Here is a 21,484-nt window from a genome sequence, read left to right as displayed (position 1 = left end):
GAGAACAACCATAAAAACCTCATGGTACTAGTGGAAAAAGTATGTGAACCCTCTACACCAATAAACCCAACCAGGCACTTCCTGTATCTGTGGATCAGACCTGCACGTTGTTCATTAGCCCATTCTTCCTGCAGAACTGCTTTAGCTCTCTTGAAGTCAGTTACAGTATAATATAGTTTACGATATAGTGCACACTACAAAGAGGATGTCTTTGGTAAATGTGCAGATGCACGCATTGTCTGGTTTATTCTGCGCAGACCTTTTACACCTTTTACGTTGTGTTTGGGTTCTCGTGCTTTTCGCTCCATTCCTATTGCTTAGATCCAATGGCCTTATTTACAGTATACAAGTTTGGCTTGCCCTGTGCCATGTTGCATAATATCAAGCTACAAACCAATTTCCCTCAAGGTAGTTAGACTGAAAGTGGCTATTGAGTTGAAATTCAAGGAAATAGTGATCAGAGAGCTTTTCTTAGAATTTTCAATCTAGCAGACTTTGTGAATATTCCCTCTGATCAGTCAAGATAAGGAGCATAAGCACATTAAAAACAGAGTTTCCATTTAGGTAACCTAACGTACAATCTCAACATGAGCTGGATGACATCAGATTCCAGTTTCCTGCAGCGTGAGGAATGATTTTGACAGGAGAAGCTCATTGGAAACAACCATCTGAACCACAGTTGCCCTCGTTTGGCATGGCATGTGGTAGGCTTTCCCAGAATCAAAACCCAATTTCCTATCACATGTCAAAGGTTTATTGGAGGAAATTGGAAGCTGATCATTATATTGAGGTGTGTGCATATCCATACATATAGCCATGACCCTTATGCAGTGTTCAGCTGAGACTTGTCTCAAATGCCCACAGTCCCACTGAGCAGAACTGAGTCGGTTTACAGCCACTCATGACTTTGCATCATGCCAGTGCTCTCTTGCTCGGCTCCATCCTGCCCTCTGCCTCACAGAGTTGCCATAGAGACATAGAGTCCTGGTAAAAACTGCCTCATTCATGATTTTGTCTTTTTTTTTTTTTTTTTTTTTGAGAATACTTATCTGGAAGTTGAGTCAACTGGGGTCATCAAAAAATATACCCTGCATCACAACAAAATCATAATACCAAACCATAAAGCTAAATAATGTTGTCTGATCATCTGTGTAGGTAGAATTGTTGTGTGTGTACATCTCATCTTAGACCTGCTAACTGCTGTTCTCATGGAATTTCCTCATCTGTCTCTGGGTCCAGGTGTGAATTTTAAAATCCGGCAGTGCACACTGACCGTCAGCAGCTAAAAGAAAATGCAATAAGCTCGGAGATAACCCTAAAGTGAACCTCTGAATGGTTCCATTAAAGGTGTTAAAGCGAGACAAAGTGAATAAAGTGCAGAAAAGGGTCCAGGACGGTGGAAGGAGCCGAATGCTTTCATCCATGACGAACCAGGTCTCTTGTGAATTAAGGGGAAGAATGACTTCTGTCAGACATTGTGAGTAAGGATAACGTACCCATGTTGTACCACACAGACACAGAGTCATCTGTAAAGTTAAAAGCCTGTTCCTAAATAAAATACGTACCTGTGCACACTTTCTTTGTTTTATTGTTGAACCTGTTTAAGAAGGCAAACATGTTGTCTTAAGCAGTGTTGTCTCCATTCCTCTCCATGTTTTGCCAAGCTTCAGTGTTGCACCACTTTCCAGGCTCCCATTGTGGCGATTTTACCAGCCAATGGAGCGCATAGCATGTTAAATTTGTGAACCCAATTGCACCAAATGACTAAACAAGATGAGCTTTTGTTTACACCATGACCAAAGCTGAGATCACAGGATACAAATGTTTTTCTCGTTCTTGATGCAGCAGTTGATCCAGTTTTAGGACAAAGGACAAAGTGCCACTTGTTTGTGCACTCAGCAGGGCCGTATCTGACTATACGGAGCCTAAGTAAGGGCATACGGCCCCTGAACCACTAGGGGGCCCTAGTCCACGTGATGGATTTTCCTGGAGTACCTGTGATGCATAGACCAGAGGGACACACAAAACAGTTGACCACTGTGACTTACAGCCTGAGGCCATCTGGGCTACATCCTCATGTTGGACCCAGCGTGTTGACCAACATATCTAGTGAGCAATTTGTGGAAGAGACACAGAGAGACAGAGAGAGAGAGTCTTGTTGCAATGCCCAATAACCTGTAAATTCCAATATTTCAGAATTTGAGGTCTGTGTGTGTGCAGCCTTCGTCAGCTCATCGTCCATCCAGCTGTTAACTTTGATAAAATGACCACATTTGCAATCTAATCTTAAGAATTGCAGGTGAAATTGTGCACAGCACACAAGAAGCTGACTGACAAAATATGTTTTCAGTTTTTGCTTCCTGGCTGATTTTAATCTGGCCAATCCAGACAATTTCTTCAAAATGCTTTACATCATGGTGTCCGACGGTGTTATTCTATAACTTGCCATCCGTTTTTACTACAGCGTCCCTCCGAACCTCCGCTAACCTAAAAATATTAACCTCCGTAGCAACACTCGCACCAGCACTGGCTGCGTTAGAGAACAACTTTATTAGTTCAGATAGAGTGAAGTAAAATAATGCAGTGTGATCTCCCCATACTTTTTGCTTTCATTAAGATAACTATGGTGATTTTAAGGCAAGAAAAGTATGTCCAGGATCAGTCTTGGTAATCGAGAACTTTCCTTTCTTCTGCATTGATCATTAGTGATTCTCAGGCAGCAGTGCAGGAGTGTGAGGGATTTCTTTTCATAAGCCTTAAGTGGCCTCCTGAACCTTTTAATTCCCTTCACAGCCCTCAAAACCCACTCCGCTGTCATTCGCAGGGATTCAATCTGCCTCTGCAGCTGCAAATCTTCAGCAAAGAGCAGCAGCATCTGCACAAACAGCTGGTGGTCAACTCTCTCTCTCACACACACACAAATAGGAAATAACTTTCTGGATTTTAAGCAACCTGCCGTGAAATGTATCTGCATGTGTATCTACAGTGTTACTGTGAGGCTGGAAACCTCTTAAAAACCTGAATTGTTCTTGTGTATATTAGGATAAAAGTAAAATAAATGCATCCTGCTTTTGGTACAACTCAATAATTAAAATTATTGTTTTTTTTTTGTGACAAAATAGTCAAAATGGTGAATCTGTGTAGTCACAAATACATTTGTATGCAAGTGCAGTCATCAGTTATAATTGTGACAGCTGGACAGCTGGTGTTTTATTTTGAAGGAGTTGACCGGAAGTAGTGTGTCTTCGTTTGCGGCTTTCCTTGTTCCAGCTTGACGGGGTCTGTCTGTATAAAGCGTCGGGGTGACTGGATGCTGCTGCTCACAGGTGAAGATCCAGAAGTTGAACCAAAGGAATAATCCACGAACCGCGTCTGTTCGTCAGCAGGACGCGGACACACGGCTGGTTTTTCTTTGTGGGAATTAAACTCGGCTCCGATGATTAATTAGTGACCGAGCGTCAAAAGGTGAGTTATGGATCAAAGCTTTCCATGTTTCCTGTCGTGTCTTCCATTCGTGTACACTGTTTTAAACATGAAATCAACCCTAATTGTTCACCTCACAAATATCCTGTTACAAAACAAATTAATAATAATAATGAAGAAATGAAACATGTGCGCAAAAGTCTCCTTAAAGTCAGACATCAGGGCGCACCCCCCCCTGTTTGACTTCTCCTGCACAGACCTGTGAGGGAGGTCTGCAGAAAACAGTTTAGGGCTGAATAGACAGAAATATTAAACATATTTTCTAGAAACACTATGGCTCATCTTTTAATGCACAGACTCTCTTCTCCCATAAAACCCATTACTCCTTGTTTAAATTATAATACAGTATTAATATATGAATACACATATTTATTATAGCAGTTAAATAAAAAAATGCTTTCAATATGTCTTTTCTATTCTTCCAGGATCCCACAACATGGGTTCAAAAAAAAAGCCAACATCAGTCGAAGCTAATGCAACAAAAGGCAGCGTTCCTGTGACAGAATTTTGGTGAGGAAGGCATTACACAGAGAGGTGTTTCTGTTAGTTCAATTAGTAGAGCAGAAATCCATAAACCCTAGGGGTTATTGGTTCAATTCCTTGCACAAGACATTGAAACATTGAGAGTAGCGCTGCCATCTACTGCAGCTATCTAAACAACAATTTTCCCAAAGGGGATCAATAAAGTTAGTTGTTATTATTATTATTATTATTATTATTATTATTATTATTATTTACTAATATGCAACAGCATTTTCTTTGGATGAAGAAAACAATACAACCCTGGACTCATGGGTAACCCTAACTTATCCTAACAATGTGAAATATCTTTGAAAGATGCACAATAAAAGCAATAAAATATTTGTAAAATTAAGGACATTACTTTAAATGTTCAAAATAATGCACAGGAAAGGACATTAGGGTCTGTAGAAATACAATAACTACTAAAATAAATATACTTAAAATACTTCATCTTCTTAATCAGAGGAGGAAGTTATAGTTATGCTAGTTAGTTAGAAATGCCGTGGAAGGACCTGAAGCAGGAAGCCAACCAACCTCCATGATTTGTTTGACAATGTGTTCTTTGAAGGAACCTGATGTGCAGGTTGTATAAGCAGTTAAGTGTTAAGTTGATGTCAGTGGTGCAATAAGGCTTCTAACCAGTTATTGAAGGCATGGGTTCACACACTTTTACCACACTCATAATTAGATTGGATTGTTTTCCACAATATTTCAAGTGTGATCTATGTGTATCACTTGACTAATTGTTTGTATTATATAGATTCAATTATGGTTGATTTCATGTTGTGTCTTACTTTTATGCAGACATATGTCAATGTCCGTGTGTGGCTCTGTAGCTGATAAATATTAACACGTGGTTCACTAGTTTCACAAAACTCCAGAGTTAAATCACTGTCATAAATTATTGTCATTTATTGAGTCACCTTTTTACCACACAATATGTCATATAATCAGTTGGTGATATCCAATTATCGCTTTCCGATATATATTTTCACATCTCCGAGAGCAATTGATTTTGGGGACACTGGATTAGTTGTTGTGGAAAAACAGAAGCATGACAACACAATTCCCCCAGGAGCTGTTAGGTCAGTTGTAGTAAGAGGCCTCTGAGCATCCTGGTTAGCTAACCATGTTTACAAAAGATGTAGACTTTGTTGCCATGGATGCCAGTTGTGTTATCAATCGATGCATCTGATCATTTCTCAGGAGATGAACCCAGTTGCTAATTTAAATATCTGGGCCAAGTCTAACAACATCCTGCGTTTTTTAATCATAGTGCATAGAAAAACTATTTTGTGACATATTCAAAAGTGCACAGTGAGACTAATATGCTGTTTGTTCTGTTTACATTAGACAGTTGAACAAATCAGCATACGCATGACCTCATGTTCTATAGAATACAGGAAGAAGTGTGTCCTTTATGCATTGAAGAGAAAACCTATCATGTTGAGGTCAGGCACGTGGAAGAGTGTGTAGTGCATGTGACTGTAATGCCAGAGACTAGAGATTGCATCTTGTCTCAGACGAGTGGTTATGGTCTTTTTAAATGCATGCATGGATCAACCTGTAGCTGCATCCATCCTTTTCATTTATCAGTTTTAATGAGAAATGTGTTTTATTTTAGAGAGTGAATGATCAGCTCAGGAACAAACCTTACAACTGCCCATCCTGTAGACCTGCTTCTGCTGGGTATAGATATAAAACTAAATTAAAAGAGGAAAAACACTAACCAGGACCTGAGACATGATGTTTTCAGGTTGTCCTTCTGTCCGCCTGTCTGCTTACATTTTGGTGGTCAAAGGACAAGGTCACTGTGACGCCATGTATGGCCTCTTCTTGTCAGATTTGATCTGAGACAAACATCCACTTGGACTCATGCATCAACTTCATTGATTATGTGCCTGGACAGGCATGTGTGTAAACCACAACATCCCTGGTTAGAGGAGGCATGCAACCGTAATGCGGTAAATCTGGTTAATCTAAACAGCTAGCTAACTCTGTTAACACTGGCACTTTTCTTTGAGTTCCATAGTTTGGTTCTAACCTCAATTTTTGAGCCACACCATGGTTTCGTTTTTTGGTTTGGGGGCTTTCGAAACACGGTTGACCCACGCTGGACTGTCCCTGAACGCCTCACAACACGAACTCATTCTTAAAACGTATAATAATCTGAGTTAATTATGGGCATTTTTGAAGGCAAAACATTTATACGTCATAGCAGGAAAAACACAGGTGTTATTCCTAACTTTAATAAGGATTCCATCATTTCAAGTGTGATAATCGCCAGGACCTTGAAACAGCTCCACTGAATGTGCCTTTATGATTCCTACTGATTCAAACCTAAACTTGAGATCTTGATATTTTGCAGGACAATTCCCCACTAATGGGAATAATGGAGAACGCGACGCAGACACACTCATACATCCCCCATTATCTCCTCCGTGATGACCCCTTTGCTTCGAAACTGTCCAAAGAGGCGGATATTGTAGCGGCTTTTTACATCTGCATCATAGGTAAGTCTCTTATTGTGAAAAATACTCTCTTCTCCATCTCTTTGTGTGTTTATTGATTACGTAACTTCTTTTCACTGCAAGTGGCATCAAGTGTTGCTGCAATCAGCTGCCTGTGCGCCAAGGTAGGTAGGTGGTTAAAAAATAGTTCCAGTCTGTGGAACACAATAACCCTTGAACTGCCTCTTGTACACTGAAAATGGAAAACGTGTAGCTTTTCATGGGGATGTAGAGAAGAAGATCAGTGTTTCATCTGTCATTATCAGGACACAGAGGCTGGCTGCTTTGGCTGATTGTGAAGAAGGAAACGTATCGTGATTGTCCTGTAACATCTTATGTTCTAATGGAGGCAGTTAAAGAAAAAAAAGGCTGCAGGGGTGAACCGACGAATCTATAAATAATGTGTAAGTGTCACGTTTGTGGCTTTGAAAAAGGGTGAAGAAAGGTTCAGTGTTTGTGAGAATGTCAATACCAAAACATATCTGCCAGCATGCTTCTAACAATCTATGGAGAATTTGCCTCAATCCACTTTCTACATTTTGGTTTGTCATGTCAGGAAAATTAGCCCCGCTTGCTTCCTGGTAAAGGTTTAACAAGAAGCGTGAGGCGTTTGTAAGCTTCAGTCCAAGGCAGTCAGATGAACGAGCGGTAAAATTAGCCCAGACTGCCTGTTGAAGAGCACTACTGTTTGAACACTGTTTCTACCAGACATTAAAATTAAAATGTTATTTGATTTATATTGTTAAATAACAACATTTGTTGTCTCCCTCTCTTTGGGACATCCAAGGCAAAAATAAGCAAGCTATTTATTATCATAAATATAATGTAGTGGGATGTCAGATGTGCAGAGAGGGTAAAGCTCCAGCTCAATTCTGAAAGAGTGGGGAGGGGGCCTCCTGTTACCTGCTGCCTGATGTAAAAGTGAAAACACATAACAAGCAAAAGACCAGAGAGGGCTATAACAGTGGTATATAACTAAAAAGAACTTGCTTCTGCCTCAATATTTGCTGTTTTTAATACAATTTTTAGTGGTAAGAAACTATTCAATTTTTTTTTTTCATAAATGTAATATTTCTAAGCTGACACGACCAGATTTAACTTATAAAAACATGCATGAGGTGTTCAAGCACAGCAGGTAATAGTCTGTAGTAAAGTCTGGTAAAATTATACACAGCAAGTGAGGGGGTGTTTCTTTTGAGCCAATCTGCGTCGCACATCGCACTCATCTCCTTCAGGAATCCTGATTTATATGCACAGCGTGGTGTTTCTCATCATGTGACGTGCTCTGCTGATGCACTGTAAACACAACTCAGTTCATTTCCACTGTGTACGTTTTGTGTCAAGTCATTCCTCCTGCATGCTGCACACAGCGACCACCCACCCACCCACCCCGAAATCATTCAATCAATTCAATCAATTTGCTTTTATTATCTTTTTTTTGTTTAAATTAGTATGCTTCTAAAGAACAATTTAATTTTAACATGACCGAGATTACTGCTGTTCAACACTAAATCAAATTACTGACATTTCTGGGAAATGAAAGTCTTCTAGATACAGCTTCAGGCATGCAGGAGTACAGAGTGGGGCATTGTTGGGATCACGCTTGGCTGAAGTCTACAGATTGTCAAGTTGCTACTTTCTCCTTTTTTAACATCAGGAAATCACCAAAACCACATCTGTTAAGGCTTCAGTGTGACGGTAAAGGGGACATACACATCCAATTTGTGAGTTTAGGATTCTTGTGTTAATTTTGAGTACACCAGATACACTGAGCAGTTTACAATGCCTCTTAATGCCTCTTTTTCAGTATGAAAATTATAATTTATATTCATATTTATATAATTTTTATAGACGAGAGTACATTACCTCAGAAAAATAACGACAACTTAAGGTATGAGATTTTTCGTTTCCAAAGATGTTGGCCTTGCAGTTGAAAATGCCAGAAATGTGGATTAGAGGGGCAAACTGAAGGTACACAAAATCTGAGGTTGGCAGCTTTTCAGTAAAAAATTCATAAAGCAGCAGAACAACACATTATTGTGCAGAAGTGCCCATTGTTTCCAACTGTTGGAAAGAGTAAAACATATCATACTGTCAAATGAATAAATTAATATGGATCAACATGTAAAATAGCTGCTCCATTAACTGGAGGACAGATACAGCAGGAAATAGGATTTATTTTCTGTCAATTCAGATCCTCTCTGTGGTTTTCCATTTTTAAAAACAATTTTCCCACATGGCTCAATGTGGGAACGCTCTGAGAGCCAAAATCTTGTCCTAGAGCCCTGTATATGCTTTTATTTTTAAAAGCAGCTTTTCCTGGTGCAGTGCATCATATGAGTGCATGGAAATGAGGAGACTTACAGTGTGCTCATTGTGTTGTTTATTCATTTAATTTGCCATTTTACTTGTACTAGCCTCATAAATGATTGGAATGAATCGGGTTTATTTAGCAGTTAAAAGGGTGTTTGTGCTGTTCAAACTGGCTGAATGGAAGGCAGCTGAGAAGGCATCAGGTTTATGACTGAAGGATTAATTGTTGTTAACCCAACCCATGGTATTTTTTAGAGATGTGATGTTTTCTCCAGATTCTGCCAGATTTTGGTAGTAACCCCCAAAGTGTTCTCAGCTGCTCAAGCTGAAGCTGGACTATTTTACACACAGGTTTTGTAAAATTGACGGAGCACCTTTCTTCCTGTGGATTTTCCTCCAAAATCTTTCCCCTCAATACTATTGTTGGTGATGCAAAAAAAAAAAGAAAAAGAAAATATTGCTAGTATTCCCAGTCTTGCTCCCAATATTTGGACGATAGCAGATGAAAATGTTTGTCCTACCTTTACTAATAAGGCATATTGTAAATAAGGAATTCATTTAGTTCTTGAGTCAGAGAGAAAGGTGTCTCATTTGACTGTTAATTGAGTTATCATATAAGATACCGTACATAACCATCCAGTGTTTAAAAGGGTCAGGGTAATGATTTCATTTTACTAGGATAAGCATAAAGTAAATAAAATTAAAAAGACTAGAACATTGGATGCTTATATCCACTAGACAGTGATCAAAACATTGAGATTTAGACATTTGTGAATGATTGTTTTTTCTTGGTGCCATTACTAGCGGGTGTAACCTTCAAATCAATATCAATTGGAATTGAGATCTTTGGAGCAGAATGAATAGTAACACTAACTTACTGTTGGTGGTGTATAAAAATCAGCGTAGATGCCAGCATTAAATTGCTGATTAGGAATTTATAAAAGAAGTAATTATAAGTAGTGACATGTGTAAATAATACATTTTTTATCACTTTTCATTGTTGTCATCCCAATGTAAGTTTAGATGTGTTCAAGTCAAGACATATACTGAAAGCTAATGTCATTATTTAACTCAGCCCAGTCTACACAACACATAAATATTTGTTGCTGAGGTTTATTTTGCTGAGTGATGTTTATACAAGAAATGTAATTATGCAAAAATCTAGTTTTTCAGGTTAGATGTGGTTCTTAAATGTGGCACAACCAGTTGAGTTCAGTCAGATTAAGTCTTGATTAAGGCCTGGTATGAGTCAGTGTTAGGCATGTCTAGGACGCTAACAAGCCCTTTTAACAAGAAACACCACTGTACAGTATTAATGAGAAGGTGTCCTCCTCTTTAAGACACCTTTACACTGCACTTAAAAACTGCTCTAGTCAAAGTTTTACACAGTTATCAGCACACCTGTATTAGTGGCGTGACGTTTGATGTAACGTGTAACAGGCACATTGTATATTTTAAGCATTACTGTAAAATGGGCTACAGTGAGGTAGTCTCAGGAAATGTATTGTAAAGTAGCAACCCCCCTATTAATATCTCCATTTGGGCAACAAAACACTTACCTAACTTTAAAAATGTGGCCGTAATTGGGAGAGTAAGGTTGGATTAGAGCTCATTGTTTGGTGTACGTTCGAATGTGCAAAAGCATCTTGAAGTTTTGAAAAGATGTATGCATCAGTCCCGGTTGTCACCTGTTGAACTGATCTAATTGAACTAGCCAATTTGAACACTCACAGTGCATTTAAGTGTCTGTGGAAGCACTCATGACTTCTGTCTCTCTCTTACAGGAATAATGTCTGCAACTGGGAATGGCTATGTCATTTATATGACCATCAAACGAAAGACCAAGTTGAAGCCACCGGAGCTTATGACTGTTAATCTAGCCATCTTCGACTTTGGCATCTCAGGTAATGGACCATATTTTATAAGCACAAGTTCAGCATTATTTGACTTGATGTTTTTGTTTTTTCTTTTGCTCCTCACATCCATCACCATAAGAAAACCAGCTTTTAGTCAATAATGTAAAAGTTTAACTAGCCACAGCAAACATGACTGAATCACATTTATGATTCATTTAAGTGCAACCAACTGTTTTTATTGGCTCTGTTTCACATTGCTTGGCAGCTCATATAGATCAGTGCCTTTGGTGTTAAGGTGGAACTGATTAGCGACCAGGTGAGCAGCTTAATTTGACTCCTGTGTGACATTATGTGTTGAATATCCTGGAGCTGCTTTCTTTTTGTTGCTTGAATCAATTAGTCTCAGGATTGAATGTATTCATACAATGTGTTCATGTATGATTTCAGTGTGACGAACTGCTGTTATCACACAGTTCCACAGAGGGCCTGGTTTCCTTGTTACAACTGGGGAGGAGTAGAGATTTATTATCCATGTGAATGTATTTACACCTTTTAGTTTGATTTCACGCCTTTACACTTTTGATACCTCCACAGTTGTGGCTAGAAGCACTTTGTTTTTGGGTTGCCCGTCAACCTGTCTGTCCATCTCATTCTTGAGAATTCTCTGAAACGCCTTAAAGGAATTGAAACAAATGTCCCTTTGGACTGAAGGATGAACTGAATCAATTTTGGTGGTCAAAGGTCAAGGTCACTGTGACTTCTTGTCCATGAAAACCATGTCTCAGGACTGTGTTGACAGATATCCTTCAGGTGTCAGGTCAGTGTGACCTCATCTGTCTTATTCTCATGAATGCAATATCTACCTACCTAATAAATACCTAGAAGGCATTTCATTACATCTGGCACACACGCCGACCTGGAATGTGCTGTGTTCAGGAACAGGAACAGTGCAAACTGTAGGTCATCATCATTATGCAGTACTTTATATGGAATAGTGAAAATATAATCAGGAATCACAATGAAACTTCAACAAACATGAATATAAATTAAGTCTCAGCTAATTTTTCTTTTCTTGTTGAGTTCTTCATACACACTGTAATTATACACTGTATAAATTTATTTACATTTTCGTTTTAAATGTTCTTTATTTATTTACTTGCAGTGAATTTCACACAAAAAAAGAAGCTGTCAGAGGAATTCAATCATTTCTTTTCCCACAGCTGCTTCGACTTGATAAGATGGGCCTGTCTGTTGGCTGCCTTTCATTAACTTTCATTTATCAAATCCATTCATTGTAGCATTCTGAAACATTGTCACCATTTAATTGTTCCAACCCTTAAAGGCCATCATTCGCAGGCCTGGCATTAATATAATTACAGCAAACTGAGTGCCTATTGATTTCTCCTTTAATGACTTTTGGAAACTGATGTTTTGCGTTGATTTGTTACCAGATATGTTTGACCTCATTGGGATGCTTTGACATTTACATTTTTATTCTGTTTTGTCCCATCGTTAGTGTTACACATGCTTTTCCTTCAGCTAGTATACGAGGGGATGGATATAAAATGACTTTAGTTGCCGTGGAAAATGCTACTTAGCCTGTGAAAACAATTAACGTCTCCTGAACATTATATTAAGGTGACCTTGTACTGGACACATTTTATGCATTAGAAAGTGGAGGCATTAAACACTGCTATTGCTGCTGTACAAAACATTCTGTGCTATTCCTGCCATGTTATTTAATGGTTATAATGACAAACATTTCCAGCAGCAGGTTGTTGCTGTCGAATTAATGAGTAACTCAATTTGTATCTGATCTGCACCACCGGACTACCTCATATGAACTGACTGAAACCTGTGACCTTATCATGGAAAATATAGGACCTGGCGCTTCACGTTGTGTGCTGGTTAGTGCAGTATTTACCCTATAATAAATAATGCCACTTTAGCTACAATGCTAATGTTGTGAGCAGGACAACAATTTTTTATCGACTCAAATCCAAGCTATAAGCTAATTACTTTCATTCATTCCAACAGTGCTAAAGGTCAGTGCAGCGCGGCTTCAATACAGTTGAACGTCAGAAATTGACATGACAGGATCGTTTATAGTGAAGATATGACTATTCACTTTATGCTTGAAGACTTAATTTGAACAGAGGCTGTCAAAGACTCCTTTGACACAGACTCAGTGTAAAGATAGTGTCTTTTATAAGGTTGAATTTGCTCTTCTAACCACAGAATTCAATTATTATTACTTATTGCATGAAAGGGTTATCATTAACCCTTTCATGCATGAATTATGAAAGCCACAGTCAAGATGTTTTTTCTCAGTGCTTTTATTACCCTTTGGGCTTACAAAACCAAAAAATAAAGCTTTTTTTTTTTTTTTTTTTACTTGCAACTCTCAATGAGTTCTTTACCTGTCCACTCAGGTGGACTGCATGAATTCAAGTTTTTAAAGTGGGGAAACAATTTCCCAAAAACACAGAAAGAAATTGTATCTCAAAGCTAAGAAATTATTTTGAAATGTTGTTACTACTGTTATATATACTAATACTAGATATAATAATTTTAATAATTTTTTTATGGTTTCTAACACTGCTCAATGCATTGCAACATCACTAAATTTTTCATTCTTGAACATATTCTATCAGAAATATTGTCAATATATAATAATATTATCTCTACACACAATTTTAAATGGAATTCAGCTCTCCGAACCCATGCACATAGAAGAAAACAGCTTTTAAATAGTCCACTATGAAGTGTCCACTATGAAGTGACCACCATGCATGAAAGGGTTAAATATTATTAATTATTCCTGCCTGATTAGTACGATGTGTATTGGAGCGTTCCTGTTTTCTTGTCATTTCATAATTACAACTACCTGAAGAGCAGGGCAGAGTAGAGTGGATCGATTTTGAATGTTCATTAATCGGTTTTGTGTCAGGACGGCCAAGAGCCCTTCTGGGATCCTCATGGAGGGGTGGGTTCAAATCTAGCTTCCGACACATACCTTTAGACTCAGTTAGTAGAGCAGATGCCCATGAACTGCAGTGTCAGCGGTTTGCATTTATATGTATTCACCTATAAATAAGATTCTAACATAAAATGTTGTCCACAGTGAAGTTAATTCAAACTCGTTAAAGTGCTACAATGCCATTATCCACTCACTAGATTAGACTGATTGAATCATGTAACATCAGGCCGCTACAAGTTAACTGCACACACCCACACATGCTCTTTAATGGTTGGTTATAGCTCAGTTTTCTGTTTACTCACCATTTTCACCCTCGCCTTCGTGAACCAAAATAGCTCATCTGCTTTTGAAGGACCTGCTGCATCGAGTCTGATGACACTTTTAAAAAACAATCTTCTTTTTCATATGCAAAAGCCCAGCGGAGACCAGCTCTCAGGACTTTAAAAAAAAACTGGTGCACAGCAGCACCTAGCACGATGCAGGCCGTCTAAATATCAAATGTGAACAGACTGCGAGTGCCATTTGACCTCATCTGTCAGGCCTGTTTGGATCCTGACAGCAGCACAGACCAGTCTGGGATGCTGACCTGTGTATGCCCCGCTGTGTGCAGACACAGTTGAAGTTACCAGAGACCATGTGCGCTCTGAAAAGTGAACAAAGCCGGTTTATGAAACCCATGCGCTTGCCCGCTAGCTACTCGGGCAGTAGTTCTGTTATTAAACAAGTCCAAACAAGTTCTCCTCTCCTGCCTTATGATGTGAATCATGGTATTGGCTTATTAATAGAAAAGGCCAGAAAGGCACACAGGTCAGACTACTGATGACCTCTGCTGTTCTGTTACCTGGGGGTGTAATGACTCAATCAGATTCTTGATTGGACATAGATTACTTCTGCTTCATAACATTTGCCATTCTGACCAGAATTTGATTGGATTAGATTAATCAAACGGGCAAGTCAGATGATACCAACAGGGGTAGCATTGTGACAAACCAAGACTATGGGGTTCTGATCCACAATTAGATTGAAAGGAGAAGCATTCATGGTCACACGACCACATACATGGTGCATGTAAACCAACTAAACAACAAACGCCCTCCTCCCCACAGATAAGTTATTATCTGTGATAAAGTTTAATGCGCTGTGGGTTTGAGACTAAACCGACTGTGAGCAGTTATTTTCTACAGCTGATCAGAATTTGCTGAACGCCTGTGTTCGCCTGCTGCTCCTTGTATTTTGTTTCAGCCGCTTTGGCTGTTGGGTGCTGTGGTTGCAAACAGTCCCTAGAAGGTTTTAAGGCAGAACATATAATTTCTTTCTGCCTTCCATATATCTGCAAAGCCATCTTCCCTCTCCATTTTTCTTTCATTGTCCACTTGAGTGCACCTGCATCTCTGAGGCGCCTTTCATAAGCCCTGTCTATTCAACCCAGTGATCATAATGCATGGTAGTATTCATACAAAAGTGTTTTCTTGCTATAACAACACCGAAAAAAGAATAGAAAACAGCTGTGCCTCTCATTCCAAAGGCAGATCGATGTGTTGAAATTAGGAGAGATGTAGGCTGGTCTATGTTTTTAGGCTCGATAAGTCTCTTTGGACCAGCAGGTGCTGCAGTCCTGTAACAAAGCTTTGGAGTAGCACCTGACATCACGCAGAGCACAATGAGGTGCATGACCAAGTCCACTGGATTATATTTGACTTTGAAACTACTTGGAACCTGTCAGCTTTAAGATGTAGTTTCCCATAGAACAAATCTTGAACATGATGTACCATTCATTTACTCATTGGTTGTTTATTCAACACTGTATTAATCTAATCAGCTTTTACTGTTGCACCTTGTTGTTGCAGGCTTGTTTTCATGAAATTCAGGCAGGTTACTGTACGTTTCTAGCTCGTCTGTAGGGAAACACATGATATTCTCGGTTTTAAAGCAGACTGGTAGAGGCATGGCCAATCACGCTGCAGTAAGTGCAGCTGGCTGAGAGACTTCTGTTTCCAAGTCTGGTTCAGCACTATGATTACAAATGTATCTGACCCGCTGAAATATCAGCTGTATTATACTTAATTTGATACATTACTTTTAAGAAGATATTCATTTTGGGACTGGACTGGGGCACTCTGGGACTCCCTGGATAAGACAATGATCCTTATTAATAACCCTTGGCACCTTAAAAGCCTGTCTACAAGAAGTATCCTAATGTTTGTTTCTTTTGACAATATAGGGAGTTTGTATTTACACTTGTGGGGTAATTCAGGGACCTAGCATGTCGAAAATAATTCAATTATCCAAAAGGGACTAGGATGAGGATGATTATTTTAATAAAAATGCAGCAACAGATCACAACGAGAATTTAGAGCACATATATGAAAAGCAAGGCGTAATGTAGCATTCCCTGTGGGGAACATATTATAATCTTTATGTGTTTCCTATGTTGCACGACAATAGCATCGATTTTACACACATAGGTAAATCAATGTTACTGATATCTCTCTGGCAAATTCATGTGGCTAAGCTGTCAATGATGTGCGTTGTGGTTTAAAGAAATACATATGTTTATTGCGGACTGTCAAATCTGGCAGAGGCTGTGTTACTTCATGTCATCCTTAGTGCTGTAATCCTCACTAATCCTTCTCTGCTTGACCTGTTATCTCGTTAAGCTCTTTAGGAGCACATGTAAGGGCGTAGTGTGTTCCTCCAGATCATCACATAAATGACTATACACTAAACCAAAAGGTTTATAAACCTTTCAAATACATTTTAATCTATTAAGAAATTCTTTTTGGTGCTGTGATGGCTATAACTGAGAATAACCTGGTCTTGAACCATTGACGACTGACACTTTTTGATCTTAGTTTTACCCCTTTAGGACCTTAAACACTTAAGTCTGGGACAACCCAATGACTTCTTGTCCTCTATGTATTGTTAACTGGTTGAAGAATTGTAAACAACAGACTCGAGACACCATTCCAATCCTAGTAAGGTAGTGAGATGAACCTGGTCCCACCTGACACTGAGTGAGGGGCAGGGTACATCGTACCACAGGGTTGGGATAGAATCAGTTTATTAATACACCTGTAGACTCCTTATCCCTGCCCATTATTTTGGACAGTGATCAACATTTGCTGAGAGTAGCAGGGTCTGAGCCTTGGTGGCAAACGTTCAGCTACATATCCTCCATTTATGTGCTAATCCCTTACATGTGAGCTGGAAGACAAATAACTAAACTTGGCTAGAGAAGCCAAAGGGCTGACAAAAGAGTTCCTGGTTTGTAGAGCTGAATGCTTCCTTGCTGTTACGGCTGTGACTCAGTATGTTCAGATGCCATTAAGCCTCCGACCATGTGAGCAACTGTGTGACCCGCTGTGTTTTCAGTGATTCTAAGAAAATGTTGCGGCTCATCACGTCTCATGCAATGTTGCCTCAAGAGGTTTTGGTGTTTATCCCTTTTATGCGACATGGCCTCGCTACAACACATAGCCCCTTTGGCCTGTCTAGCTCTCCAGGAAGTGGGACCCACATCTGACACACACCGCAATAATCAGGGAGTCGGCGTGGTTTGTTGCATTAAGGAGTACACTGGAGTCTTATGCAGAAAATAGCACAGCTACCATAGCATTCCCATTCTCAGGACCATCAGCTTTCAGACCAGCTTCACCTAAAGATTTATAAGTTTGTGTGCAGATGAACTGTCAGTGGCCCTTCTCCTGTCACTTCGTTCTGTTCTTCAGTGATGAGGCATTCCTGTCACAAGTTGTCACAAGTTGTGTCACGTGTGCTCATGCCTTTTATCCTCTAACTCTGAAACACTGGGGAAGGAGAAAGGGGCTTTTGTCATCAGCACTGCAAGATATTGCCTCAGATTTCCTTTCAGTTATTTCGCCTCAAGGCAAGGTCAGCGATTTCATTTTTGTCATTTCATTCCTGTTGTAATCTAGGAGTTTTAGGGTGTGATGCAGGAACAGGAATGATTGGTAGACTATAATGATTATGGGGATCTCTTAAATACTCTTGTGTACATATTAGCAACAAGTGGAGAAGGTTATCCAGTATTTAATCTGAATAAAAAAAAAAAACCCAACAACAATAAAAGAATAGTTTCAGTCCATTCTCACTTCATTTTATTCATTCTCCCTCTGTCGTTGCAGTAACAGGAAAACCCTTTTTCATAGTATCTAGTTTCTCCCACCGTTGGTTGTTTGGCTGGGAAGGCTGTCGTTTTTATGGCTGGGCAGGCTTCTTCTTCGGTTGTGGGAGCCTCATCACGATGACCATGGTCAGCCTGGACCGGTACCTCAAGATCTGCCATCTCAGATATGGTATGTCAGTGTTTCCTTTAAATAAACATATGTATTATTTCATTTCTTGATCAGTACTCAACATAACTATGAATGAATTTTAACCTAAATAACAGTATACAATACAGTATACAAGTACAGTAATTACCTACATTGCAGTTCCAAGCTCATACCTGGAGCATTCATTCTTTGTAATTTGTAGCTGTTCCTATGTTATTCCCTAAAGAAACCAACTGTAGTAACAAAGGAGAATAGACTGACTGCTCCTGGGTGCCTCCTGACTTCTGGCCCCCAGGCTTGAATTATGCATTGCAAATGTTATGTCTATGATAAACAGGGAAAGTTGTAGCCTGTCTTGCATGCTGATAATAGTTAATTTAAAGGATCTGACTCTGAATTGACAATAAGAATGTCCATTTCTAATATATGCAGAATAATTGCATAAAAATGCATTTTTAATTTTAGTTGGGCAGAAGATTTTACCAACAGAAATTATCTCTTGCTCGAGGGTGAGTAACACTCAACAGCTAATTACTTTACTGAAATTATTTGGAATTCTAATAATTAGTTTGACAATTCATGCGACCCACACATTAAAGCAAAAGGTGAGAGTTAGAAAATAATGTTGGAGTGTTTGAATTAAGTTTGTTCGTAATGTCAGTTCCTTCTTTCTCTGTTCTCTCGCTGTCAGGCACATGGCTAAAACGTCACCATGTCTTCTTTTACCTGGCCTTTGTGTGGGTGTATGCAGCCTTCTGGGCCACCATGCCACTGGTCGGTTGGGGGAACTACGCCCCGGAGCCCTTCGGGACCTCGTGCACACTGGACTGGTGGCTGGCGCAGGCCTCCGTGTCTGGCCAGAGCTTTGTTTTAGCCATCCTCTTCTTCTGTCTGATCTTCCCCACCTTCATTATTGTCTTCTCCTACGTCATGATCATCTTCAAGGTCAAGTCCTCCACAAAGGAGGTCTCGCATTTTGACACACGCATCAAAAACAGCCACACTCTTGAGATGAAGCTTACAAAGGTGGGTGAGAGGAAAGCACACGCTTCAGTACTGCTTGTACACTGGTGATGACAAATCTCGTAAATGAACATGTGTCACATCACCTTCAGGTGGCAATGCTGATCTGCGCAGGCTTCTTGATAGCCTGGATTCCTTATGCGGTGGTGTCAGTGGTGTCTGCGTTTGGTGAGCCGGACACAGTACCCATCCCCGTGTCTGTCATCCCCACGTTGCTGGCCAAGTCCTCAGCCATGTACAACCCCATAATCTACCAGGTGGTGGACCTGAAGAAATCGTGCTCAAAATCCACCTGTTTCAAAGCTCAGAAGAATCACAGACATTTTAGAAAGTCAAGGTAAGATATATATATTTTTTCTTTAATAAAGATCAATTGTTAATCATTATTGTGTTAGATGAAGCAGAGGATTGGAGTTGTACCTGGATTGGCTGATTGATCAGCTCATTCATTCCTTCATAATCCGTAGCTCCGTCCCCTCCTGTGTGGCTGCTTTATGCTTTATGTTATGTGCTACATGAAGGTGTGGTTCTGCTGCATCTATTTGATTCTCTCTTTTTATTTTTAATTCTCCATTGTGAGTCAAAGAATATACATATAAGATACAGGAGTGAAGTAACACAGTAAAAAATAGCAACTGTCTGCACAGATTTTCCATGCTTCATGTAGAAAATGGGGGCATGTACTACACTTCACTTTTGTGGCTGAGCTTACATGAATTACAGTGACACTACACATGACAATAGTGGAACTTCATGATGATGGCTGAGCAGTACCCTTTTAAAGTGTATAATGTGGTGAATGAGGAAGTGTAAAATAGTGTAATTGGTTTCATGCGTTAAAAAACAGCAACGAAAGATTTGACTAATGCCTGTGCTCTCGCCGCAGGTTCTACACCATTTCAGGCTTGTTGAAGGACACACCACCGGCCAGACAAGCTCACGTTGAGATGTGAGACAGACACTTTAAACTGGCTGAGCCTCTTACCTCTTCTATTTTGGACATTTTGCCTTGTTCCCAGCCCTCTGTGCCGTACACTTACCCAGTGACACGCTGCCTGTTGTCTGCCACCAGCGTCAACTGCTCATCTCTGGTGGCAGTAGTTTAAGTCCTGCTGCTTGTTGTACACCCACATTGGATCTTTGTGTTGTTCCTCGCAGCTCCTCACCGCCTGTTTTTTTGGAAGCACGTTCCTTACTGTTCTCTCACTTAATATAGCGTTGTTCTTTGAACTTCTCAGAACGTCAAGAGTCTCCAAACCAAAGTCACCTTATGAATCTTCATCATCAAAAGAGTGGAAAGGCTATACATATTTCTTTTTAACATGTTTCAACATCTCAGACAGAAAAAAATCAGGAGAGTTTACGTGAACCTCGTCAAATCTGTCAAATCAGCTGTTAAAAACTGCACCCAAGGAGGCTTTATGTAACTCGACTCCCATTAACAGGGTTTTGTGATTGCACTGATCAAAAGCAGTTTTTTTTTTTTTTTTTTTTGTCTGAGCTGTTCACAAGTGCAAAGTTCAACTCTTTACAAGAACTCGCATTGGAAGCACTTTACTTGCAAAAACAGTCAGCATGCATCGACAACAGCTGCAGGTGTTCTACTGTAAATGGACTGCTGCAGAGGGTGTGGATGGACAATCACTATTCAGTCGAAGAAACAACATCAAGTTTATGGGATTTTTATCAGTTATAACTAACAAGGAGACAGTTGAAACAAAAATTAATTCAGGGATCATTTTTCATCATCAGTATAGGGTTTGCTGTTGTTTTGAAATAGCCAAAACAATATTATTGATATAAATATGAAGATTTGATAAGATATGTTTTCAGAAATATAATTACTTGATTTCATGAGAATTAATGTATATGAACAAAATTATACCACTCTCATTTCTGTGCGTTTTGATTTAAGCTATTAGCTTAAGCATAAAATTCTCATACACATGCAGGACCTAATGGTGCCCAGAATTACTCACTACACCAATCAGCCTGTTTAAAGATTATACATTAACGCAATACATCCTGGTTAATTAATGTGTTAATATTAACACAAACAGAATAAATGTTGGTTTTGGAGATGTTACATGTTCTATTTCTAGGTATGAATTAAACAAAGAGGATCCAAAATGCTGCTTATTACACTTTAGAGGAATTTTTGAATTTGGAAATCTTGAGCGGCTGCAATCAAAAGAGCATTAATGCTAGTGCCACTATAAATAGGTAGATTGCCTTTTTGCTGACACACCATACGCATGAAAATCAAAATGTTTTCAGGTTTTGTGTCAGAAAGTTCGGCAGCAGGGTAATCTCGAATTAAGTAGGTGGAATGGGATGAACCGTGTCCACTATTCCGATTAAAATGTATTTGCACCTGGAAAGAAAAGAGTAGTTACTGTAAGGTCAGTGACAGATAATGCTAATGGTAAATAAAAGTACTGTTAAGGTGTGGTTAAAATGCCAACATATTCTTCTATATCTGCAACTCCAAACTATGAATGT

The 21,484-nt window shown here is 39.4% G+C and overlaps 1 protein-coding gene across 1 annotated transcript; it reads left to right on the top strand.

The window, feature by feature from the left end:
- Nucleotides 1–3,906: 3,906 nt before the first annotated feature.
- On the top strand, nt 3,907–19,935 carry opn5 (opsin 5). The gene is made up of 7 exons (XM_026341903.1): nt 3,907–3,993; nt 6,374–6,518; nt 10,613–10,732; nt 17,810–17,980; nt 18,651–18,985; nt 19,075–19,319; nt 19,869–19,935. Exons 2-7 carry the CDS (start codon nt 6,389–6,391, stop codon nt 19,933–19,935), a joined length of 1,068 nt encoding a protein of 355 aa, XP_026197688.1. The 5' UTR covers nt 3,907–3,993; nt 6,374–6,388.
- Nucleotides 19,936–21,484: the final 1,549 nt, after the last annotated feature.

Source organism: Anabas testudineus, chromosome 24 (genome assembly GCF_900324465.2).
Source record: "Anabas testudineus chromosome 24, fAnaTes1.2, whole genome shotgun sequence".
In the NCBI taxonomy this organism is placed as follows: domain Eukaryota; kingdom Metazoa; phylum Chordata; class Actinopteri; order Anabantiformes; family Anabantidae; genus Anabas; species Anabas testudineus.
This window is presented reverse-complemented; position numbering and strand designations above follow the sequence as displayed.